General features: G+C 37.1%; 1 protein-coding gene across 1 annotated transcript in view; it reads left to right on the top strand.

Annotated features, from left to right (window-relative positions):
• Nucleotides 1-17,344, top strand: part of LOC131041052 (26S proteasome non-ATPase regulatory subunit 1 homolog A) — a 62,448-nt gene extending 45,104 nt beyond the window's left edge. Inside the window, exons 6-14 of the mRNA XM_057974025.2 lie at nt 11,847-11,981; nt 12,090-12,454; nt 12,914-13,049; nt 13,147-13,395; nt 13,522-13,742; nt 13,892-14,150; nt 14,320-14,552; nt 14,701-15,235; nt 16,651-17,344. Of these exons, the coding sequence (XP_057830008.2) occupies nt 11,847-11,981; nt 12,090-12,454; nt 12,914-13,049; nt 13,147-13,395; nt 13,522-13,742; nt 13,892-14,150; nt 14,320-14,552; nt 14,701-15,235; nt 16,651-16,965 (2,448 nt within the window). The 3' untranslated portion in view covers nt 16,966-17,344. The remainder of the gene's footprint in view (nt 1-11,846; nt 11,982-12,089; nt 12,455-12,913; nt 13,050-13,146; nt 13,396-13,521; nt 13,743-13,891; nt 14,151-14,319; nt 14,553-14,700; nt 15,236-16,650) is intronic.
• Nucleotides 17,345-22,985: the final 5,641 nt, after the last annotated feature.

Genomic DNA, 22,985 nt, shown 5'->3' with positions numbered 1-22,985 from the left:
CTTGGAGAGGGTCCAGGGCGAATTTCTAAGTTTCTCTCCTTTCTTTGAAGAATTAAGACAAAATCTTGCTTGGATAGAAGGAGGACGCAATGTGTTATGCCTTAGAGGCGATTTGGAGTCTAAAGGATGAAGTGCTATGTCTAAAACCAAAAATCGCTCCTGACCCTTGCTGAGGGTCCAGGGTGAAAATCATAAAACCAACATATTTCCTTCAAAATTGTGTTAAGGAAGAAAAGCCCTTCAAAAACATGATGAATGATGATTTGCCTAGAGAAGTTGATGATGCTAAGCCAGGAAGCAAAAATCGCTCCTGACCCTCTCTCAGGGTCTAGGGCGAAAATTTTGAAAACTCCCATTTTACCTTGAAACAACAAAGCCAATTTGGGTGAGATGGATAAAGCAAGGACATTGCCAGGTGATGAATAAAATTTCAATGAAAAGTGATGGAGAATTAAGCCCAATAAGCAAAAATCGCCCCTGACCCTTGCTGAGGGTCTAGGGCGAAAAAACTTGAAAGAGAATTTTATTGCTTATTTTGGAGGCATTAACACGATCTAGCTTGACGATGAGGGTTCAACAATCAAATTTAGGTGGATTTTAGCTAAAAAATGGAAAATCGCTCCTGACCCTTGGAGAGGGTCGAGGGCGAAATCTACATTTCCACCTATTTTCCTCATGCAAAATGTCAAATTTTGAAGTGCAACACCTTAACTGGATATCAATTTACCCTCCAGAATATTTTCAAATCAAGATGCAAAGTATTCAAGGCTAAAAACAAAAAGTCGCTCCTGACCCTCAGAGAGGGTCCAGGGCGAAATCATCATGGAATTTCATCAAGCCTTGTTTTAAAAAATTAATATTCTCCAATTTGCATTTGATCGCCAAAATTGCTAATTTTGAGGCATTTGGAAAATTAAACCTAAATTCGCATTAAATTAAAGGCATTTTGGCATTTAATAAATTAATTTTGAGCCTTGAGAAAACCGAAATTTTAATTTGGAGGCATTTAAAATTAATTTTTAAGCGCTCAAGGCATTATTTTGCTTCTATTTTTCAAGTCGGCCACCCCTTTTGGAGGTTTTATTTATTTTTTACCTCTTTTTGTCAAGTCGGCCTAGAGGAAGCAAGGGGTAAGCGCTCTATATAATAGGGATGCTTTGATCAAGTTTAATCATTCATTCAGTCTTCCTTTTAAGTGCGAAATTGGAGAGCTGATTGGAGGTGCGAAATAGAGCTTATTTGGAGCGAATTTCTTCTAAGTGTTGAAGGCTAGCTAAGGTGGAGTTTATTCTTTTCAAGCTAGAGGAGACGCAATTCATCCAAGAGAGGGCTTTGATCTAAACTTTGCCTAGCGAAATCCATTTCTTGCATCATTTTTTTAGAGTTAGTACTCAAGAGGAGGTATGGCGAAATTATCTTAGCATCCTTGTGTAAGATTTGATTTTTGGACACCTTTTTGGAGAAGTCTAAGTGTTGATTAGTCAATTAGGAAATGATAACTCTAGACTTATCATGAAGTTTCCTAATTAATATCTATAATCTTCCTTTTGAGTCTTAATTTCTACACTTCAAGATATAATGCCTAAGAACTAATTGTGAAATGTTGTGTAGGTGTCAAGATGGCGACTCCGAAGGCGGGAGCATCTACTAGTCGCTCAGCTCTCATGAAGGAAGATCAGAAGAATGAAGAATTGGAGACTAGGATCGTGTCCAAATGGAGTAATATCGGAGACACCAACTTAGGAAACTTCAATGTGAAGAAGTTTCGAGAGGTCCCCTATGTTGGCAAGCCATCACCTGTTGCGAAGAAGATAATTGAAAGTGGCATCATCAAGGCGGCCGGTTTCCCTCCAGCAGTCAAGTGTCATGAGCTAATGATCGAGTGTGCCCGCCATTATGACTCACAATCAAGGTCGATCGTATCCAAGGAAGGGAACACCTTAGCTTACCTTTAAGAGGAGGCTATAAGTGAAGCTCTCCATCTTCCAGAGCATAAAGATATGATTTACAAAAGTTTAGAAGGAGCCAAGTCAATGTATGAAGATGATCTCGACACTTGCTTGAATCTCATCAATAAGAATTGGTTGCTCAAAAGTCGTCCTCGCCTGAACAAGATTCCCAACACACCACATAGGATCGACTTCCAGGAGGAGTATAGAGATTTGATAACTTTGCTCAATCGAGTTACAGGGGCTCCTTAGGCCTTCTACTTCGAAAAGTGGATGTTCTTCTTCATCCAAGTGATAGTCCAAGGAAAAGGAATGATTCATTGGGCTAGAATTATTAGCCATTGTCTGGATGTGCAGTTGAGAAGGCTAAGACCTACTAAATCATTCCACATGAGCTCATATGTCATATATGCCCTGATCAGGAGTTTCGAATATGCAGGGCTACCTCACAGAGGAGTGATCGGAAGAGGACCCGGAGAAGTGAGAGTTTGCGACTCTTATGTTCATTTGCATCATCCTCCCAGAGGTGACTACAAGTTAGTCAATGACACCTTCACGATGAACATCACTAGGATATTGCAAGGCGGGATTCATAATCGACTATCTCTGGATGCACAAGAACTTGTGAAGAAGTATGGTGCATGGTTCATCCAGTTTCAAAAGTTTACATATATCAGAGTTCATGGGTGTCCTTCACCTCCCTACATGTTGCCAAGGTATCCGACATACAGGATAGTGCTACTTGAGGTGACCAGACAGTCGGCAGTTTATGCAAAGGCATCCAGACACAAGCATGGAAATGGAGTGCCCGTGCCCATCATATTGGGGAATTCAGTTGAGGTATGTCCTAATACTCAAGCCTCGGATGATGCAGAGAAGGAATTGGCTTTATATTCATTCACATTCTTTGCATCGAGGGAGAATTTTGATCCTCATGGTTATATGGAGGAAACAGTTGGTAAGAAGTACAAACACGAATTTCAGGTAGAGGACTTTTGGATGAATCTCTCAAGTGATTTAGAGGTTAAAAGAAAGATGCATTCCAGGCTACCCTTAGATCTCATCAGGAAATGCAAAGTTTATAGAGTAGCTGATCAAGCACAGGATAGCGGTAGACATCTCTAGTCATCTTATGACAAAGAAGACGAAGCAGTGAAGATAGATTGGAATGAACTTGAGGTTTTGGATTTGAGAGCCTTGATGGCTCGTGTTTTATCATGTACTCGCAGATGGGTGGATGTACAACATCAGAAATTGAGAGAGCAGAACGTGTCAATGACTTTTACTTTGGAGGCAAGACCAGAAGAAGGAGAAGCAAGTGTGAGTGAGAACACTTCTCATCCTAGAGGTGCAAAGAGAAAAGAAAGACCTGAAAAAAGGGAGTCTTCCAAGAAGAAGCAAGAGGCCAATCGAGATTACCCATCAAGCACATCTTCTCGACGTGAAAAGAAGGCAAGCCAAGGAGAAGGTCAAGGGAAGATGGTACCTGAAGTTGATGAATCTATGGAGTCCATGGTACATAATGATAAGCCTGAAAAGGGGCAGACACCTCAGCATTCATCAAGTCAATCTCCCCAAGTTGATGAGCTACATGAAGAGAAGAATGATGATGAAGCGACATCTCCTCTTCGAGAAAATGAACCATTGCCTAAAGAAATACAAGTGAGAGAGACAAGATCTGCCATTCCGGATTGGTTAAAAGAGAGACTGACAAGGGTGATCGTAATTGAAGAAGAAGAAGATGTATTTGATTTAGAAAACCTCATAGGGAATTCTCGGGAGGTAATGGAAAAGAAGAAGGCCACCAAGATGTCCAAGGTAATAAGAGATGAGACAGGATCCAGGAAATTGCAGATTGCTACACCAGTAGTGGACAAGTATGAGGGTGAGATTCTTGCAGATGAGTATGATTTAGAGACATTTGAGCTTGGTCCACTCACTACTGAGCAAGCAATGGAAGAAGCAACTGATTCATTTGAAGCACTTAAGGACAAACTTAAGGAAGAAATGGAAAAAAATAGGAAGCTTGAGAGAGAGGTCGGTGCTTGGAGAGGCTATTTTAGTCATCTCAATCAGCCCTTGAGACGTCAGAATCCAGCAGTATCTCCTTTGCAGGCACTTCCTCTTGAATCAATTGGCGAAGCAGAAAGGGTCAAAAGCTTGGTTCAGCTTATGAGCTCTTGGATTGATAAATCCCACATGGTAGCTGTTGAATTTGCAACAAGAATGATGAAGACAATCCATCGAGCTATCCAGGTCCTTGAGATTATCCACAATCTAATGATAACTGTAGCCGCTTTCGCTCACACTAGAGATGTTATCATTTCGGTCCTGCAAGTAATCAGACAAACACCAAGGAGGATCCTGGCACAAGAAAAGATAATGGATGGAGAAACTCACAGCCTACTACAGTGGTCAGCTCTACTCCAGATGAAAGAGGTTCTTTTCAAAGACATCAACACCAAATGCAGTCGAATTGAAGGTGTCATCCATCCAATTCAGAATAAGGTGTTTGAGGTGTTGTGTACCATTCTTGGCAGGCGGATCGAGATTGAGACATATGTGGACCTCCAAGAGTTGGAAGAGAGAGTCAAGGTCATCTTTTGTAAAAATGAGAATGTCATCACAGATGGGCAACGAAACCTAATGTTCACTACCATGCTCTTGATTGAGAAGATCAAAGAACTCGAACCTGGATGGGAAACGGCTCTTCTCACAGCTTTTGATCAAGTCATTCACTTGGAGGAACAAATGAAGAATCTTCCTGAGATTCCTATTGCTGAGATTGAAGGAATTGTGTCCAGATTCATTGGATATGCTAAGAAAGAGCATAGGAAGGGGAACAAAGTTCTAGAAGAAAGGTTGTTATAGGATGATGTGGCATCTTAATTCTCATTGGTCTGTCTCCTCGACTTTTGTGCCAATTAAATATTTGGCTATGCATTTAATAATGTTCATCTAAAAGGGGAACTTTTGTAACAAACCCTAATTAGGGTTTAGGTGTCAGATTATCGGCCATTGATCTTCTTTCGATCTGGGCCATTCATTGTAATTGAGGATGCTATATATACCCTCGCTCATTTTCATTTTGGGATTAGATCATTAGAAATTAGAAGATATCAAGGAGATAGATAATAGTTAGAGCTTTGGAGAGAAGAAAGGTTATTTTGTAGCAAGATTGAGTAGTGAAGAAAGAATTTTGAGCAATTGTTGTCTATTTTGGCTTTGAGATCAATAAAATATTGAAGTTATGGTGTTTTATTGCAATTCTTGTGGCTATCTTCATAGTTGTTTACTTTCTTGAATCATTCTCAGTCGAAGTAGTATTTAAGTTTGAAGGACTAACTGTTGTGCTTGAGCTTTGGTGAGATTCACGTTCCAAACCACTAGCTTCTTACTGATTGTAAGGACGCCTTGCGTGGTCAACTGGAGATATTGAGATTGCTTGAACCTTCAATCGTTATTGAAATATTGATATGTATCTTTATGGTAGTATCTATAATTCTTGATGATTTGAAAATCACTAATCACCTTAGAAGATCGCATCAATTCCAGTAGAGTTGTAATTCCTTGGCAATACTGAAATTGGTAGAATCTTACCAAGTCTAGCCTACATTGAGTCATTCTTAGGATTAGATTAGAATTCATCTCTTGAAAACCCTATCTTTTGATCTTTTTTGAGAATTTGTTAGCATTAGAAAAAATCCCGTTCCTGCTGTCAAGTAAAAGTAATACGGACCGGCTTTCAAAGTGCGTAAGACCCCTTGAAGAAACAACATTCACAACGACCACTGGTGCTTATCCACACGTAGAGATCCTACAGCGAAGAACCTTGAAGTCACCCTGATTGATCCTTTTTTTGCGATATCTTCAGCATTCAGAGACTTTACTCAAGAGAGGATAAGGTACCCTTGGGTATTTTATTCTGTGTTTGATAGTGTACAAAATACACGTCAACAGAGGTGAAGATAAAAATAGAATCCCCCTTATTGCATGGAATAATATTTGTACTCCTAAGGCTTTTGGGGGTTTGCGATTAAAGAACATTATAACTATGAATAATGCCTTGTTAGCTAAACAAATTTGGAGAATGAAAGGGGAGGAAAGGGAATGGAATTCAATTTGGAAAAAGAAATACCTTTACATGCAACCATCTGAGGAAGAATCTATGGAAAATTCTTTTTTGGTGGAAGGCTTTGCAATTTGGAATGCAGTGCAAACGGCTAAAGCTTGGGCTGCAACTGGTAGAAAGTGGAAATTGGGGAATGGGAGAATTATTAGATTCTGGGAGTACAAATGGCTAACGGATAAACCGCTGGAGGAAATCCCCATTCTTAAGGAATGGAAAGACTGGTTCAAAAGTAGGTATGGAGTCTTTGTTATAGACTACTGGAGAAATGGAAAGTGGATTGAGTTCAACCAGCTTTGTCCGGGATTAAAATTTTTAAAGATCTTGCTTTCTTCCAAAATCTTTATGGACAATTCTGAGGATTGTTTGATTTGGAGGGAAACTTATGACGGGAAATATTCTGTGTCTTCAACGGTGTCTATCCATAACAAAGTTTAGGAAGAGATCCCTTTTTGGGCTAAAGTGTGGATAAAGAAGTTGACGCCCAAAATTAATATCTTATTTTGGATTTTTATCCAAAATAAGGTGCTAACTCTTGATAATCTCCATAAGCGTGGATTTGTTTTTGCTTGTCATATCCTCTACCAGTGCAATTTCAGTCAAGAAATTTGGAATATTATTTTTAGTAGGTGGAAGTTGAGCTGGGTTTTCCCGAACTCTCTGGAAGAGTTTTGGCAGCAATGGTATTGCCCTAGTTCCAATTCTAAGAATGTTGAGCTGTGGAAACTAACTCTCCCTATTGTCATATGGAACATTTGGAAGGAGCGCAACAACAGGATTTTTAGGGATAAAAATGCGAACCCTGAAGTGGTGGTGGATAAAATCTATAGAGGGATCTTTGAATGTTTATATGGAATTGATAATGGTTTAGCTGCTAAAGAAGACTTTAATGAAAGTTGGAACCTCTCCATTAATAGAAACAGTAAGGATAAGGGTAGGGATGGTCTTTTCTGGTGCTTTCCTTCACAGGGATGGATTAAGGCCAACTTTGATGGGGCTTCTAAGGGAAATCCTGGGAAGGCTGGTTATGGGGGCATTGTTAGGAATTTTGCTGGAAGTTGCCTTGTGGCTGTTGCTGGCCCTTTGGGTAACCAAACTAGTCATTATGCTGAAGCCTCGGCGGCTCTGAGTACTTTGATTATAGCAAAACATCTCAATCATGATAATCTATAGTTGGAGGGAGACTCACTTAACATTATTAAATGCCTTAAGGGAGAAATTGAGCCTTTGTGGACTATAGAAAATATTATTTTTAAAGCTAGAGAAATTATTTCAAGCTTTAAATCAATTATTATTGAACATGCTTTCAGGGGAAAAAATGCTGTAGCAGATGGCCTTGCGAACCTTGGCGTAATTTCCGAAGCTTAAAGTATATGGAATGGGGAAGTTAATATTGATTTTAATATTAAAGAACTCATTAGAAATGACAGATTTATGGGGAAAGAAGGATCACATGTTAATCATGGAAGTATTAATGATTAATCTTCAAATTTTTAGAAAGGTGATGATGGCACGTCAGAAGGGCAGAGTCCTAAACAAGAATATTAATTTTCCGCACGCTTTGTGGGTGTGCATTTTCAAAGAGCCGAGTGTCATTTGGAAGAAAGCTTTGAAGTTGCAGAAGCAGAGAAATTGTAAAATGAACTCTAAAATGGGGGGGGGGGGATCTAAGAAGAGAGGAACCTGATAATATTTCCAGATGGCGGGAGATGCTTAAGGTATGGACAAAGCTGGAGAAGGGATTCATGTCACATTTCATGGAAAAATTGGTAGACTATGATAAAGGCAGTGTAAACCTAGCGGTCACCAAAGTTACTGAAAAGTGGATAAATGGCTCCTTCAAAATTCATGGTGTTAGGTTTAAGCTGGATGCAGACCTCATTTCGACGGTCACAGGTATGCCCCATTCTGGTCTTAACTTCTTTAGGGACCTGAAAGTGTCTAATAATGCAGTAAAGCTTTTTCCGCGTAAAGAGAAGGAAAGAGCGAAATTAGGAAAAGCTACGGGGGGTATTATGATGCTTCTAATATCAAGAAAATCTGGGGTTGTGTGCTTAATGCAATTATGGAATATATTACTGTGGAGGGTCGTTTTACCAAGGTCTACACTCACCATTTTGTACTTTTAAATCACTTTAGACATGAGGAGGATTTCTTTGCCCTATTACCTTTTCAGGTCTCTGTCGCGGTCTTTGAATAAGCATAGCAAGAACCCTTCTTCGCCTGTGCTTCATTATGGCCTTATTTTGCTCATTTATGAGCATTGTAAAATTCTGGCTATCCAGGAAAACAAGAGGTTGTTGGTGTCGCCGGGGAAAGGAAAGAGGAAGATTGAGGAAGGTGGGCCCAACAAGGATGAGTTGATACAGAGCAAAAAGGATAAAAAAGCCACTTTGGAGAAAATTCAAGAGGACATGGGTAAACAAAAGAATACAGAGGTTGATTATGAGGACATGGGAAAAGATGGAAGCGAGATGGAGACCGATGAGTCTGACGGAGAGGAGAGCTGGAAAGAAGAGGAAGTGGGGGAAGAGGAAGGAGGAGCTGAGGATGTTTCTGATCAGAATAGCCCTAACCACAACGTGAGTATTGGTAATGTTAACAGCCAGCCAATGGAGGAGCAGGACAATCAGATTAATAAGGAGGAAAGGGAAATGGAAACTGAGCAGGAGAAGGATAAGGAGGAAATGAGCAGGGAACAAGATAAAGCTGGAGATGGGATTATTTTGGATAAACTCAAAAACCAGTCTGAGGCTTGAATGGGTTTTTATAGGTGGGTATATGAAAGAATCAAGAGTCTGGAAAAAATTGATAAGCAACAGGAAGAGCAGGGAAAGAAAAATGAAAGTAACCAGGAGCAGTGGAAAAAGGGTATGGAGGAAAAAGCGGAGAAGCTGGAAGCTCAGATCAGTAAACTGGAGGAAGGAAAAACTGCCATCAAAAACTTTTAGTTATGATTCCGGATATCCTTACCTTTGTGACTAGGAATATAGAGGAAATTGCCAAGTTCCTTGATGGCTCCAACACTTCCAAACCTGTTGTGGACCTAGATATTGATGAGGATGCTATTGAGGTAGGGACAGTGGAAAGTGCTCCTGGTGGTGCGGCCAAAACTAGGGCGAGTATGAAAAAAGATGCTTTGGCCTCTTTCAAGGAAATCCCTATGCTCAGGGATAATATTTTAAAGATTTGCAAGGGATTAGCGGAAATTTGGCTAATGCCCTTAAAAACATTAAGTAATTTATCTTTTGTCTTTTTTCTATTATGGCTGGATGTTGCTGGTTTTGTTGGGCTTTTATGCTGGTTTTTGCCTAGAACTGTGCTTGTTTTTTTGTAGAATGTCTTTTCTTTTTTCTTAATGCTATTATCTTTAAAGGATCTTTTGTAAAGGGTTTCGGGATCCCTTCAAAACCTGTTTTTCCTGTAATCAAAAACAATATAAAAAATGTGTCATTGTATATTAGGGACCTTCTCTTAAGTACACCACTCTATAGTGGATGCCTAAACCCTGCCACATGGAGCCAAGAGGGGTGTAGCATCTGCTCTTGGGCTTAAGACAGGAGGTGGTTGTGATGAGGGGGAACGGCGATAGGATACCTCAATGGGTACGCCACTCCATGGTGGATGCTTAACATGTGCCTCATGGAGCCAAGAGGGATGTAGCATCTGCTCTTGGGCCTAGGATGGAGGATTTCTTGGACACCCTATCCAACTAGCCTACCCTAGTGCATTAAGAAGATGGATAATAAAGAATGGCAACTAACCTACAATCCGATTTTATTTAACAAATATAATACTAATGGTAATTAATACATTAAGAATCTAACCTTAATACATTAAGAATCTAACCTACAATCTGATTTTATGTAACAAATATAATACTAATGGTAATTAATACATTAAGAATTTATATCATTCAATCTGATTCATCAGTATATGTTTCAGTTATTAGTATTATTTCGTATATGTTCTCTAATTTTGTTGCAGGAAAACAGTATACAAAGGTACTCCCATAAAACTTAATTGCCTATTTTAGATTTGGGCAAATTTAAGTTAATTTTGAGGAAAACTAATTAGGGGATATTACATCATTTAGTCAGCTGCAGCCTGCAATTATAAAGTGATATAATGTACCAAATCATCATATGCAGAATTAATTGCTAAATAATGCTAATCTAGTATACAATCACCTCATACACATAAAGTTATTCAATCACACAATTATATGTCATACATGATTTTAAGAACCACCAATAAAGATACCATTTGATCAGAAATGGTCTTATTTATAAGGCTTTATGATTTCCGAAGTTAATCCAAGAGGCTAATAGTACAAGACAGCAAATCTGCCTGGAAGAAGGTTTGTTAAGAGCCGATCGTTTCCTAACAGCAACAGAATGTCAATTGGATCAAGAGACTATAAGGATTATCTGCACATTAAAAAGGTTGTTTATTATCCTTGCTAAGGTGCGATCACCCTAATGAACTATTATTGGGAAACAAGGAAATGTTAATTCTAAACAAATGAATGTTAACAAATTACAACAGTCTTAACCAATCGGTTTCTAGACAGCCACGACTTGAAGGGACAGCAACCGATAAGGAAGAGACCTCACCCTATGAAGAGTGGTGTCCTTTGTAAAGAGGGATGACTCTACGTCTCCACTTCAAAGCTATATAGGATGGTTCTGTATTTGAGAAGAGAGGATCATGGAAGGAACAGAACATATTAATATACTGGCAGATCATTATTATGTTACTGGCAATTATTGTGGATAGCAGATTGGTATGAAGCTAATATCTTATAACATCAATCTGTTTATGTAATTATACATATTGTTTCCCAAGTATTTAATACAATCAATTACATACATGCACTAGGTATATTGATTACAATATAATTGATGTTTATATTATGCTAATGATATTGATATATGCATATATTCATAATACAGAAGATACTAGCATATTCATAGCCCAATTACTCAATCATTTTTATTGCCCTCCCCCCACCCCCCATAAGGAGAGGTGTGGTGTTGTTAGGGAGAAGCGGAGTAAATCCATCCCAAGTGAGGTGAGCCCCAAGGGTGGTCTGGATGGATGTTCTTGAAACCTGGGCCAATTATGGAGGTGGTGTTATCGCGCCCTAGACAAGCAAATCCCCATCCAGGGTTGAGGATTAGAAAGGAGGTAAGAATTGGGGCTTGAATATTGCCACCATCAATTGTACTATGAATAAATATGGTTATCTAGTTTAATAAATTAATTTAAGGAATGATAATATTAAGTAATGGGTGTTGATTATTGGGAAATTGGCAGCCTCCTAGTAGGGGACATTAGAGTATGTAAGTAGGAATGTATCAGGTAAAGCTTTAGACTCTTAAACATTGTACATTTAATCTATTTAATCTAATGGTATTTGATAGGCATGGTAAGAATATTACTTATTGCTGAATTATAATTATGAGTTGGTAGACATCCTTAAAAACACACTTGTGAGAATCTTTTTACATGTTCAAAATTATGTGCATGGTTATACTGAATTGGTTAAAGCAATTTCTTTGATTTGTGTGGATAAAAAACATCTTAAAATGCTACCTATTTATTCTTTATGCATGCTCTAGTTCTTTTCTTCTCTCAGTGCTTGTTTGAATTGAGTCTATATTGGAGCACTGTATCTTTAATATATTAGAGTTTCAAAATGCCATTGACTACTGATTGATTAGATGCAATATATTATTTATGACTTGTGAAATCTGCTTTCTCAGGTTTTTCGTCTCCTTGTGAAAATTTACCAGAAGCTTCCTTCACCTGACTATTTAAGCATTTGTCAGTGCCTAATGTTTCTAAATGAGCATGGTAGTGTTTCAAGTATCTTGGAGAATCTCTTGAAAGGAGACAAGGTAACTTCTTTATAGAATTATTGCATGGCATTGGACATAGACATAGATTTGGAAATATGATTCATTATCTAGTTTGGGGAACTGAATTATATGTTTGTATCTTTGCAGGATGATGCCTTGTTGGCATATCAGATAGCCTTTGATTTGTATGAAAATGAGTATCAGGCATTCCTGATAAATGTTAGAAACCAGCTTCCTGAGCCAAAATATCGAGTCCTTAAAAGTCCAAATGCCAGTCAGCCTTCAGATGATGTGCAGGCTGATAATGATAATGTTACCTCAGGCCAAACTTCTGTTGCAATGGATACCTCTGGTGATGTTCAAATGCAAGATGATCCCAATTCTGCTGGACCTCTTGATGAGGTGGATGCAAAAGAAGCCACTTATGCAGAAAGACTAGCTAAAATAAAAGGAATTTTGTCTGGTGAAACACCTATCCATCTGCTATTGCAGTTTTTGTACAGTCACAACAGGTTTGAAGCGTTACCTTGCTTAAGCTTTTCTTGTATCCAATTAGTTGTTTGCAACTCTGGTTACACTGAGCATAAATGTATTTTTTTTGATACATGCATAACCAGTCTCTTGGCATGGTCTTTCTGTAAAAAGCAACGTTCATTGGTTTCATATCGATACAGTTATCATGTTGTTTTTGATACAATCTTACGCTTAATTATATAGGTGTTTTCATCCACAATGGCATTTTTATTTTAACTCACAACTTTACCAGGATCTGTAGTTGGAAGTGAGCATTAATTACCAATATTTATTTCTCTCAGCATAGTGTATAATAGGAGCTGTTGTTCCTATTTCTCTTAAGCCATCTAGTTCTTGATGTCTCTTTTAACTTTTTAGGTAGCTTACCCCCTTTCCAAACATCTGATTCACTAGCTAAGACATTGTCTCTTCCTGTCAAATATATGCTTTTTTTGCAGGTCAGATCTTCTTATCCTGAAGACAATAAAGCAGTCAGTTGAAATGCGTAACAGTGTATGTCATAGTGCGACTATTTATGCGAATGCCCTTATGCATGCTGGGACAACTGCAGATACTTTTCTCAGGGAAAATCTGGTGAAATAATGATTCTTTCGGTTTTCATTAATTATGTCTGTCCAGAGTTTAGTTTCTTCTTAACTGTGTGGTACATTTTTGACATGTGTGACTTCAGGAATGGTTGAGTAGAGCTACAAACTGGGCAAAGTTCAGTGCTACTGCTGGTTTGGGAGTCATTCATAGGGGTCATCTTCAACAAGGCCGTTCTTTGATGGCTCCATATCTTCCTCAGAATGGTGCAAGTGGGGGTGGGAGTCCCTTTTCTGAGGGTGGAGCTCTTTATGCCTTAGGACTCATACATGCCAATCATGGAGAAGGTATCAAACAGTTCCTTCGTGAAAGCTTGCGCAACACAAGTGTCGAAGTAAGCATCTATCTTCATTGCACAAATGGACTGACCAGTGATTGGGAATTGATTTCAACCTGTGTTTTTAGTTATTTTAATTTTTATTCAAGAAAATTTATTACAGTTGCATTTTAATTTTTACAGGTAATCCAACATGGTGCGTGCTTGGGGTTGGGTCTAGCGGCTTTAGGAACCGCTGATGAAGAAGTTTATGACGATATCAAGAATGTCCTCTATTCAGATAGTGCAGTGGCTGGAGAAGCTGCAGGTATTGGCATGGGACTACTGATGGTTGGGACAGCAAGTGAAAAAGCAGGTGAAATGCTTGCATATGCACATGATACACAGCATGAGAAGATTATTAGGTAAGATATATTGATGCATTAATAGTTAATTTAAGCAAACTAAATATAATTGTAGTTTCCTTAAGATGTGACTGCCTTTTTGCATTTCTTCATGTTGCTTCATCTTGCCTGATAGATACTCTTGGATATGGAATGGAAAACCTATGCAGGGGTTTGGCTCTTGGAATAGCTCTTACTGTCTATGGAAGGGAAGAAGAGGCTGACACACTTATTGAACAGATGACACGTGATCAAGATCCCATTTTGCGCTATGGTGGAATGTATGCTCTTGCCTTGGCATACCGTGGAACATCCAATAACAAGGCCATTCGACGCCTTCTACACTTCGCTGTCTCAGATGTCAGTGACGATGTAAGGAGAACTGCAGTGTTAGCCCTTGGTTTTGTCTTATATTCAGAACCTGAGCAGGTTTGTACTCTCTAAATGATCCTGTTCATCCATTTCTTGTACATGTCTGATAGAAAATCATCTTTAACATCATTTTATTTTGTCTAAATTTTTTAAGGAACTATTCCATTTCAATAAAAGGAATGCACATAGCATTACTAATTTTTTTTTTGTCTTGGATTATTTACAGACACCACGAGTAGTATCCTTGCTATCAGAATCATACAATCCACATGTTAGATATGGAGCTGCAATAGCAGTTGGCATTTCTTGTGCTGGGACAGGATTAAGTGAAGCCATTTCACTGTTAGAGCCCTTGACATCAGATGTAGTTGATTTTGTTCGCCAAGGTGCTCTTATAGCTATGGCAATGGTTCTTGTTCAGACAAATGAATCACGTGAACCACGTGTTGGTAACTTCAGGTAATTTATTGTGTGTAAGATAGCAACTACGTGAATAAGAGGCTAAAATTAAGTGCTATTTTGTTCCCTGGCTCCTCAAGTTCTGTTTGCAATTTCCTGTTCATTCTCGTCACTACTATAATAAAATGTTTGCTTGTCACTATGTCAGGCGTCAACTGGAGAAGATAATTCTAGATAAGCATGAGGATACCATGAGTAAGATGGGTGCGATTTTGGCATCAGGCATTTTAGATGCAGGTGGTAGAAATGTAACAATTAAAGTGCTTTCTAGGACAAAGCACGATAGGATGACAGCTGTTATTGGAATGGCAGTATTCACTCAATTTTGGTATTGGTATCCGCTCATATATTTCTTGAGTCTATCTTTTGCCCCCACTTCGTTTATTGGGCTTAACTATGACCTCAAGATACCAAAGTTTGAGTTCTTATCTGATGTGAGACCTTCAATGTTTGAGTATCCACGTCCCACGGCACCTCCAACAACATCCTCGGCAGCAAAGTTGCCAAGTGCTGTTTTGTCCACGTCAGCAAGGGCTAAAAGCAGAGCCAAAAAGGAAGCAGATAATAAAATTGCAGTTGAAAAAGTATCTATGGGTGATGGAAATACAAACCTATCTGCTAATGGTAGTACAGGAGCATCAAAGGGCCTAAACTCTGGTGATAAGGATGGTGAATCTATGCAGGTAACTAGTATGAACTTTAGTCAGAACCATTTTTCATGTAGTAATGAAATGTTTGAGGCTTTACACTTTTTGAATTCATGAAACTAACTCATTATTAATCAAACAATTTCTGTTGTTTACTCATGTTGTTTATTTGGTTAAGAATCTATTGTAATAGCAGCATTCTTGGCCATTTTCTTAGACCTAAAAATGATACATGGAGAAAATAAATGAAAAATAGAGTTTATGTATGAACATAGTTTGTCAAATTTTCTCTCACAAAAACGTGGTTTCAATAGTGCTGCCACATGCATGTTCGCTGGTCTTATAAAGAATCCATATAGGCCCTTCATTCTTGTTTATCTGAATTTTTCAATTTTTCCAGATGTAAAAAATATGTATCTTTCATTGATTTACAAGTATTTACTTGTTAACTTTTGACACTTCACATTCTTTACAACTGTTGGCACAAAATGCCTTTTGTGTCCCTGGCTTAGCAAATACTTATATATTCTCAGGCTGGTTCACCAGTGCAGTCCACCTCCATTTCTCACATGCACTCGTCCGGTCTCCATGAAAATAATGTTATTGCTGCAACGGTCTATTCTGTATTGCCAAACTGGTACATTCTAACCTTTCTAATTACAACTACCTAACTATTGCCTCATTATTTCAACCTTCCTATCTTCTATTCTCAATTCCTATATTATTGGACTCGTTCCCCAAAGCGTTCCACCTCCATCCACCACAAGCACTCTTATGAGCTCCATTAAAATAATGTCATTACTGCGGTTAGTATTTACTATTTTCTCCATTGCCAAACTGATATCACAATGAGAACCTTCTATTGCCTCATTATTGCAACCTATTTCTCCTTATTTCCCAATCTGATGACGTTCTTTTCCATTGATCATAACTCTCCAGTAAATTATATTATTCCTGTTTATTCACCTTCTACTTAGGTGGGTGGAATGCTCCAGTTTTGGCAATTATGAGCTCCAAGTCTGAGTATGTATAATTAAAACAAATTAATCTTAATTGGGACTTGAGAACCACCTATACATATTCACATGAATAATTTGTTATTGACCATGTAATTTTTCTTCTGAACAACTCGTTCAAGGTCACTAGGTCACTATTGTTATATATAGTATATATAAAGATCTAAAGAGAAGCGAAAGAAAATGTCATTGGATATTTTACTTGCCTCGTGAAAAGGATGCACAGTTCAATTTTATAGACAGGAAGCTTGGTGTACAATACTTTTTCCCTTAATACTACACCATCTCAGGAAAAGTAAGGATATTTTAGAAGGATATTTTAGGCCTAATTAATGCCCTCACTAAAATATATGATATATCACTAATTTTTAAAAATCTTTGGGAAATTACACAAAGACATGCTTATCATTGGGAACGAACTTGTAATTCATGCAGGTTGATAATACATCTGAGAAGAAAGCTGAAGCTGAGACATCTTCCGAGGTTTTAACGAACCCTGCTAGGGTTGTCCCAGCACAAGAGAAGTATATTAAATTTTTTGAAGATAGTAGATATGTTCCCGTTAAACCAGCACGTTCAGGGTTTGTCTTGCTGAGGGACTTGCAGCCTTCCGAACCAGAAGTGCTAATTTCCAGTGATACACCTGCATCATCTGTGTCAGTGGGAAGTGTGTCAAATTCACAATTGCCTGCAACAGCTGTGGAGGATGGAGAACCTCAACCACCACAACCATTTGAATTTCATGCATAAGCATAAGACAACACAGACTTCATCTGCTGCTGCATTTGAAATGTCTGACTTGTTCTTAACTATTCATTTGTCGTGTATGTTATATGGCTCATTTTTGGCCCGTAGTTCAAAAATTTTCTTCTTGTAGCTATTTATAAGAGTGCGAGGCAGACAATTTGAGGATTTAATCAAGAGAGGTTAAAGCCCTGAGTGATTATTCATCTGTTGTGCCATTCAAGGTTAAGATTTTGTCTCAAAGGATTGGGCTTATCCAGTACATGTAAAATCAGGATTAATTATAACACAATTGTTAAGAATATGAATAGTTTATGCTATGAATAATTGTAGAAGTTGCAGAAATTTGCAGAATTCAAGAATTAAATTGTTCTATTGCCTCGTCTTTCTGGCAGGTTGCTGACTGGTTTGTTACTATCATTTCTGATTGATTGAAATATTATCATTTAAGCAGGTCTTTTCAGTTTACCTTAGATAGATATATATGTAAGTAAATACGCTATTATCCTTTGCTTCTACAGGAAGCAATTAAGCCAATACACAAAAAAGGTACATCAAACATTTTATGATAGTAGGAAGTACACTATACATATAAAAGAAAAGGCAAATCCTCTATTGAAGAGTTTCCTTTTTCTACGTACGGATGCTATGTGAACAATGTACTTTGCAGGGAGTATTTCTATTGATTTACCTGTATCAAAGGTTTGACATAAAGGAATTCAAGGACCACTGAGAAGTAAAAAGCAACATGTGAATGATTTTGGTTTTGGCTCGTTCTGCGTTTTAGATGTAGATAGTTTTGGCATCTTCATTGTGATTCATGTTGGAGCTGCTTCTTATCAAGTCAAGTTTCTAGGGGTTTTATTATATTCTCCATCTTTTCAGTTTTGTCATTTATTGGATCCGCTCTTATCAGTGTTGCTATTTATCATGTCTATTGGAAGAAAATTTATTGGTATGAATATATGATAATTGTGTAACGGAAAAATAATGTTTTACTTGTATATTTATTAGTGAAGTGGATTTTGAAGTTGCATATTATATTTCCAATGAGAGTGCCTGATAATGTCATTTGTTTGATGTTCTATGGATGTCATTATATCCTTAGTTAAAAGCTTCAATGTTGCCATGATAATTATTTAGTTATTTATGGCTAGTTAAGTTTTTTCTTTTTTTTTTTCAATAAATGCATATATTAATAATAAATAAAGTGTACAATAGAGTCCTTTCAAGACAAGAATTTTGAAGGAGGCAACTTAAGTTTGAAAACAGTTACAACGACGCATTACAAAGAGGAGCAAATCAACATAACCATTTGAGTAAAGCAATAAAGTGCAGATTGCGAATTACAATAAGATGGATATCACTTTTATACTATGCTCCATTATAATGTTCGTAGTTGTGAGAAGAAATCTATTGTGCTCTTTAGCAATAGTTAACACTTGGGATTGAACTAGAGATAATTGAGTCTTGAGCTCTAAATTGAAGCTGAGCTTTCTTTCAAAGCTTTGGTAAGAGATGATTGCTGCAAAATAATACTGGAGAATAAACCAGCATAATCCCTTTGTAAGTGGAAAAGCATTAGAGAAAATTGTTTTACATTGAAGCGACCAAATATATAGAAAGATGCATTGACAAAAAGATTCCGCTATCATATTCTGAGAACAATGTTGTTTTCTAGCTTATTTTTCTATTAAATATAGCTAGAATAAAAGTCAATTATTTTCCAAATTTGTTTGAGTATGATTGCACATGTAAAAAACATGTTCAATGGTGTTCAACTTGTGACAAAAAAAACATTTTGTTGAGTGGGTATGGAGAAAAGTGAAGTTCTCTCACAATAATTTTATGGCGCAAATATAATCTTCTAGAGTAAGGAACTTTGAATATTTTTAATTTGACATTTTGAATCGCTTGTAGTTTCTCTTTTCGAGAAGATTATATTTGCAATCTATGGACTGTGGAAAGATTATACCAACAATTTTATAGTGGATGTCTTCCAAACAAGAAATTGTATTTTAGCTTTAGCTTTGGATTTCCGAATGTCAGGGCTTAAGTTGAAACATTTGGACTTAGACCAATTCACTTTCCATTTCAAATTTAACCTTGGTTGTAATTGGATTGGAGAAAGAAGTTTATATATTAGTTGAAGAAAATTACTTATATTATAGCTTGGAAGCCATCTCCAGTCTTCAAAAAACAAATGCATAAAAAAGGAGAAGAAAATTTTAATTGAAGAGGAATGATTTCATGAACTTTATGAATGTCATTGATAAGAGAATTGGATAGTTTGAATTCAAATTTGAGTTGCAAGTCGCTCTTTCAAGTTAATAATGAGAACTTCCAAAAGTCTTTGAATTTTTTGATGCCTTTTTTGAATAAGATCTTGCTATGCAAATGATAATTATAGAAGTATATCAATCTATTGTACCAAATAGACGAAGATGAAAAACTCATCCCATGACTAAGATGCTTCCAAATTGTTTGGAAGCTTGAGGTCTAAAGTATTTGTCGTAAGGATTTTATCTTTCTAGCCAACCTCTTTTCAAGCATTATTGGCTTTAGTGGTGTAAGGTGATTAAGGTCACATAACAACTTCCTACACTAATTTTGAGAGGAGGTAACACAAAACCTTTTCAGATCTTTACAAGAGTTAAACATAAATTAAACATAAATAACACAATAGTATTCATACTATAACATAGTGATTTACATGGCAAAAACCCTTTAGAGAGAAAAAATCCACACTCCAAAAGCTGCTCAATATATTATTCAGAAATCAATAACAAATTACAAAGATACTTGCAGAGCAAACTTCTCACAATAGTATCACCAACTAGAGATCTAGACATAACTCGATAGCTAAAATACTCTTAAACACAACCTCCATCTCTTGCACTTCATATATAGGATATACAATACACGAAACCGTCAAATGGTACTACAAAACTGTGAGCTAAAACCACTCAATAAAATGACACTCATTTTATCTGCATTTTAGTTGTCCTCTGATGTGTCAAAACACACCAACATTTGTACCTCCTTTTATAGTTCATTCATGTGTCCAACATGTTTTACATTTCCCATTTGGGGAGACCCAATTTTTGGAAGCCATAACTTTTGAACCGAGTGTTTGATTCACAAATTGTTTGAAGTGCTAGAAAGCTTGTGACGTTCTCTATCAAGCTATAACCTACTATGCTAGTTATAAACATATCCAAGCCGTTTTAGAGCCTCTAAGGCCTTCAAATTGACACTGAAATTTTCATTCACAACATCCAAAAATGAAAGTTTTAATGTCTTTAAATCTAGACATGTTTATGCAACAAAAAACTAGCATGCTTATCTAGCCAATCCAAAGCTTTGGGGAAAATTTTGGACCAATTCATGCTCAAATGAAAACTTATTATAAATAGTAACCTTATGTAAATGCAAGGTTGAGACACTATTTTCCTAACAATCTCCCACTTGTTGAAAACCTTGCAAGAGCAAAGGGAGTATATACACTATAATTTAATTGTTAGGGGCCGTGAGGTCCATGGATTTCAAACACCATCTAAACTTCTTTGTGCTCACAACCTTAGTTAAAGAATTTGCAACATTCATCAAAGTTTCTACTTTAATCAGCTTCACCTTGCCATCATTGATCATATCTCTGACAAAATGATATTGAACACCAATGTGCTTGTAACTGACATGAAAAGTCAAATTCTTAGCTAGGTAGACCACACTTTGACTATCAAAATAAACTGTTACTCCGATTTGTTTTATTTTAATATCTAAACATAGCCTCTTAAGTCAAATGACTTCTTTACAAGCATGGGTAACTACCATATACTCACCAGTAGTGGACAATCCAACCATTGCCTGTTGCTTATTCATCCAATTAATTTCATCACCAAATAAAGTGAACACATAAGCATCGGTGGCTCTTCTACTATCAACATCTCATGTCCAATCCAAATCCACATAACCATGAATATCAAGGGAAATCTTGTCTCCTCTCAAATTACTATGATAACACAAATAATACTCTGAGGTACATTTCAAATATTTGAAGATTTTTGATTGCATCCCAATGAACTCTACCAAGATTAGAAATATATCTGGAAAAAATTCCCGTTGCTTGGGCAATGTCTGGTCTAGTGCAGGTTAAACTTCCAATTACACTATGGTAAAGACACTTTGCTCATGTCTTCCATCTTTGATAGAGATGTGAGACATTTTGAAACAAATAATTTTGTTCTAACTATAAAGGGAAAACATTATGGTCTATAACTTTGCACGTAAAAACCTCTGTAAAACCGAGTTCACATACTTTCTCCTAGCTAGAGTAAAATGTTCACTTTATCTCTTCTAATTTCCATCGCAAGAAAGTGTTTCGTCGCATCAAGATCTTCCATTTCAAATTTAGCAGCAAGCTCTGACTTTAGTTTTGAAATCATGCATTTCCCTTTTCCCATGAATAACATATCATCAACATATAATGCAATGTACAAGAAATGATCACCATCAGATTTATAATGAACACATTGATATGATTTACAACATTCAAATCCCAAATTCAACACGTATCAAATTTTTTCTATCACATCTTAGGACATTGTTTGAGGCCATACAAAGATTTCATCAATTTACAAACCAAATTACTTTTATTTTTTACAACATAGTGCTCTAACCATGTCATATAAATATTCTCCTCCAAATTACCATGAAAGAAAGCAATTTTCACATCCATTTGCTCAACATCTAAATCATAAGCAACATCAATAGAAAACAAAAATCTAATGGATGCCATTTTTTCTATAGAAGAAAATATCTCACCATAATCAACACCCTCAACCTAAATGTAGTCTTTTGCAACCAACCTTCCTTTATACTTTTCAATACCTTCATTTGAACTAATCTTTTTCTTGAACATTTTGTTGGCAAGAGACACTGCATTGATGATCAAATGTTGTCATTGATGGCAACTTGAGTCAGATATCCAATCCGTAGTTCATGATTCATTCATTTCGAAAGATTGATTGAGGTCTAGTGAGGTCCAGTGAGAAGAACAGGTTATTCAATAGTGTACAATGTTTTGGTTAGTAGATCCGTTGTGTTGAGTATTTTATGTTGCGGATATCGAAGAAGCATTGTAGTCATGTGATATGCATTATTCTAGGTCTGTGGTCTTCGATGATAAGTTTTGGGTGAGTTGGAAGATTCGATAGACATGTTTTTGGTCATAATCGTGTTTTGTGGCAGTAGTGTGTGAAGATTCTGTGTGTGGATCATGCAAAGTGACTGTGACGGTTGTTTGCATGTTCGAGGTTGTTGAGCCGACTTATGGGAAGCGTGTGGACATTTAGTTTTGGTCCGCTTGGTTGTTTTGAATCGGATTGAGTCAAATTGGGCAACACATTTCATTTGTGTGTTATACGGTTTTTGGGCTGACATGGAATCGATCTAATTTAATGTTGCTGATATATTACATCGATGATTTGAACATTTGGAGGATTGATGGTTATGCGTGAAGTGTGTATGAGCGATTGTGCACAATTTCACATGCACGGTTGGAAGATTGGTGCTCCGGTATAATGCAAAATATCAGAACAGAGCAGAGTAGTAGAGCAAAGTGTGATCATGTGTTTTGTGCTTAATCAAAACTATACTCAGGCATTTGTTGATGCTATTAAATAGTTCAAACCTTCTTGTACCTCTTATGATCATTTTGTAAGGCAGTGAGCCTTTCGGGTTGTAGCCCTTACTTGTAATTTGAGTAGTGGGCTCTAGGCAGTGTGCTTGAATGCATGTGCATCCCCCTTATATAATATTTATATACTTCTAATAGAGTATATTAATATTGTGGGTTTGAATCCCACCGTGGTTTTTCCTTTGACTGGGTTTTTCACGTACAAAATCTTGGTGTTATGGTGGTATTTTTGTGTGTGTTTTTCTCATGCTCATTTCTCTTATTCATTTGCATTAAATGATTTGAAGAACTGGTTAAGAAAGTTAAAAGTTGCAGAACACTGATTCAC

Source organism: Cryptomeria japonica, chromosome 11 (genome assembly GCF_030272615.1).
Source record: "Cryptomeria japonica chromosome 11, Sugi_1.0, whole genome shotgun sequence".
NCBI lineage: Eukaryota > Viridiplantae > Streptophyta > Pinopsida > Cupressales > Cupressaceae > Cryptomeria > Cryptomeria japonica.
This window is presented reverse-complemented; position numbering and strand designations above follow the sequence as displayed.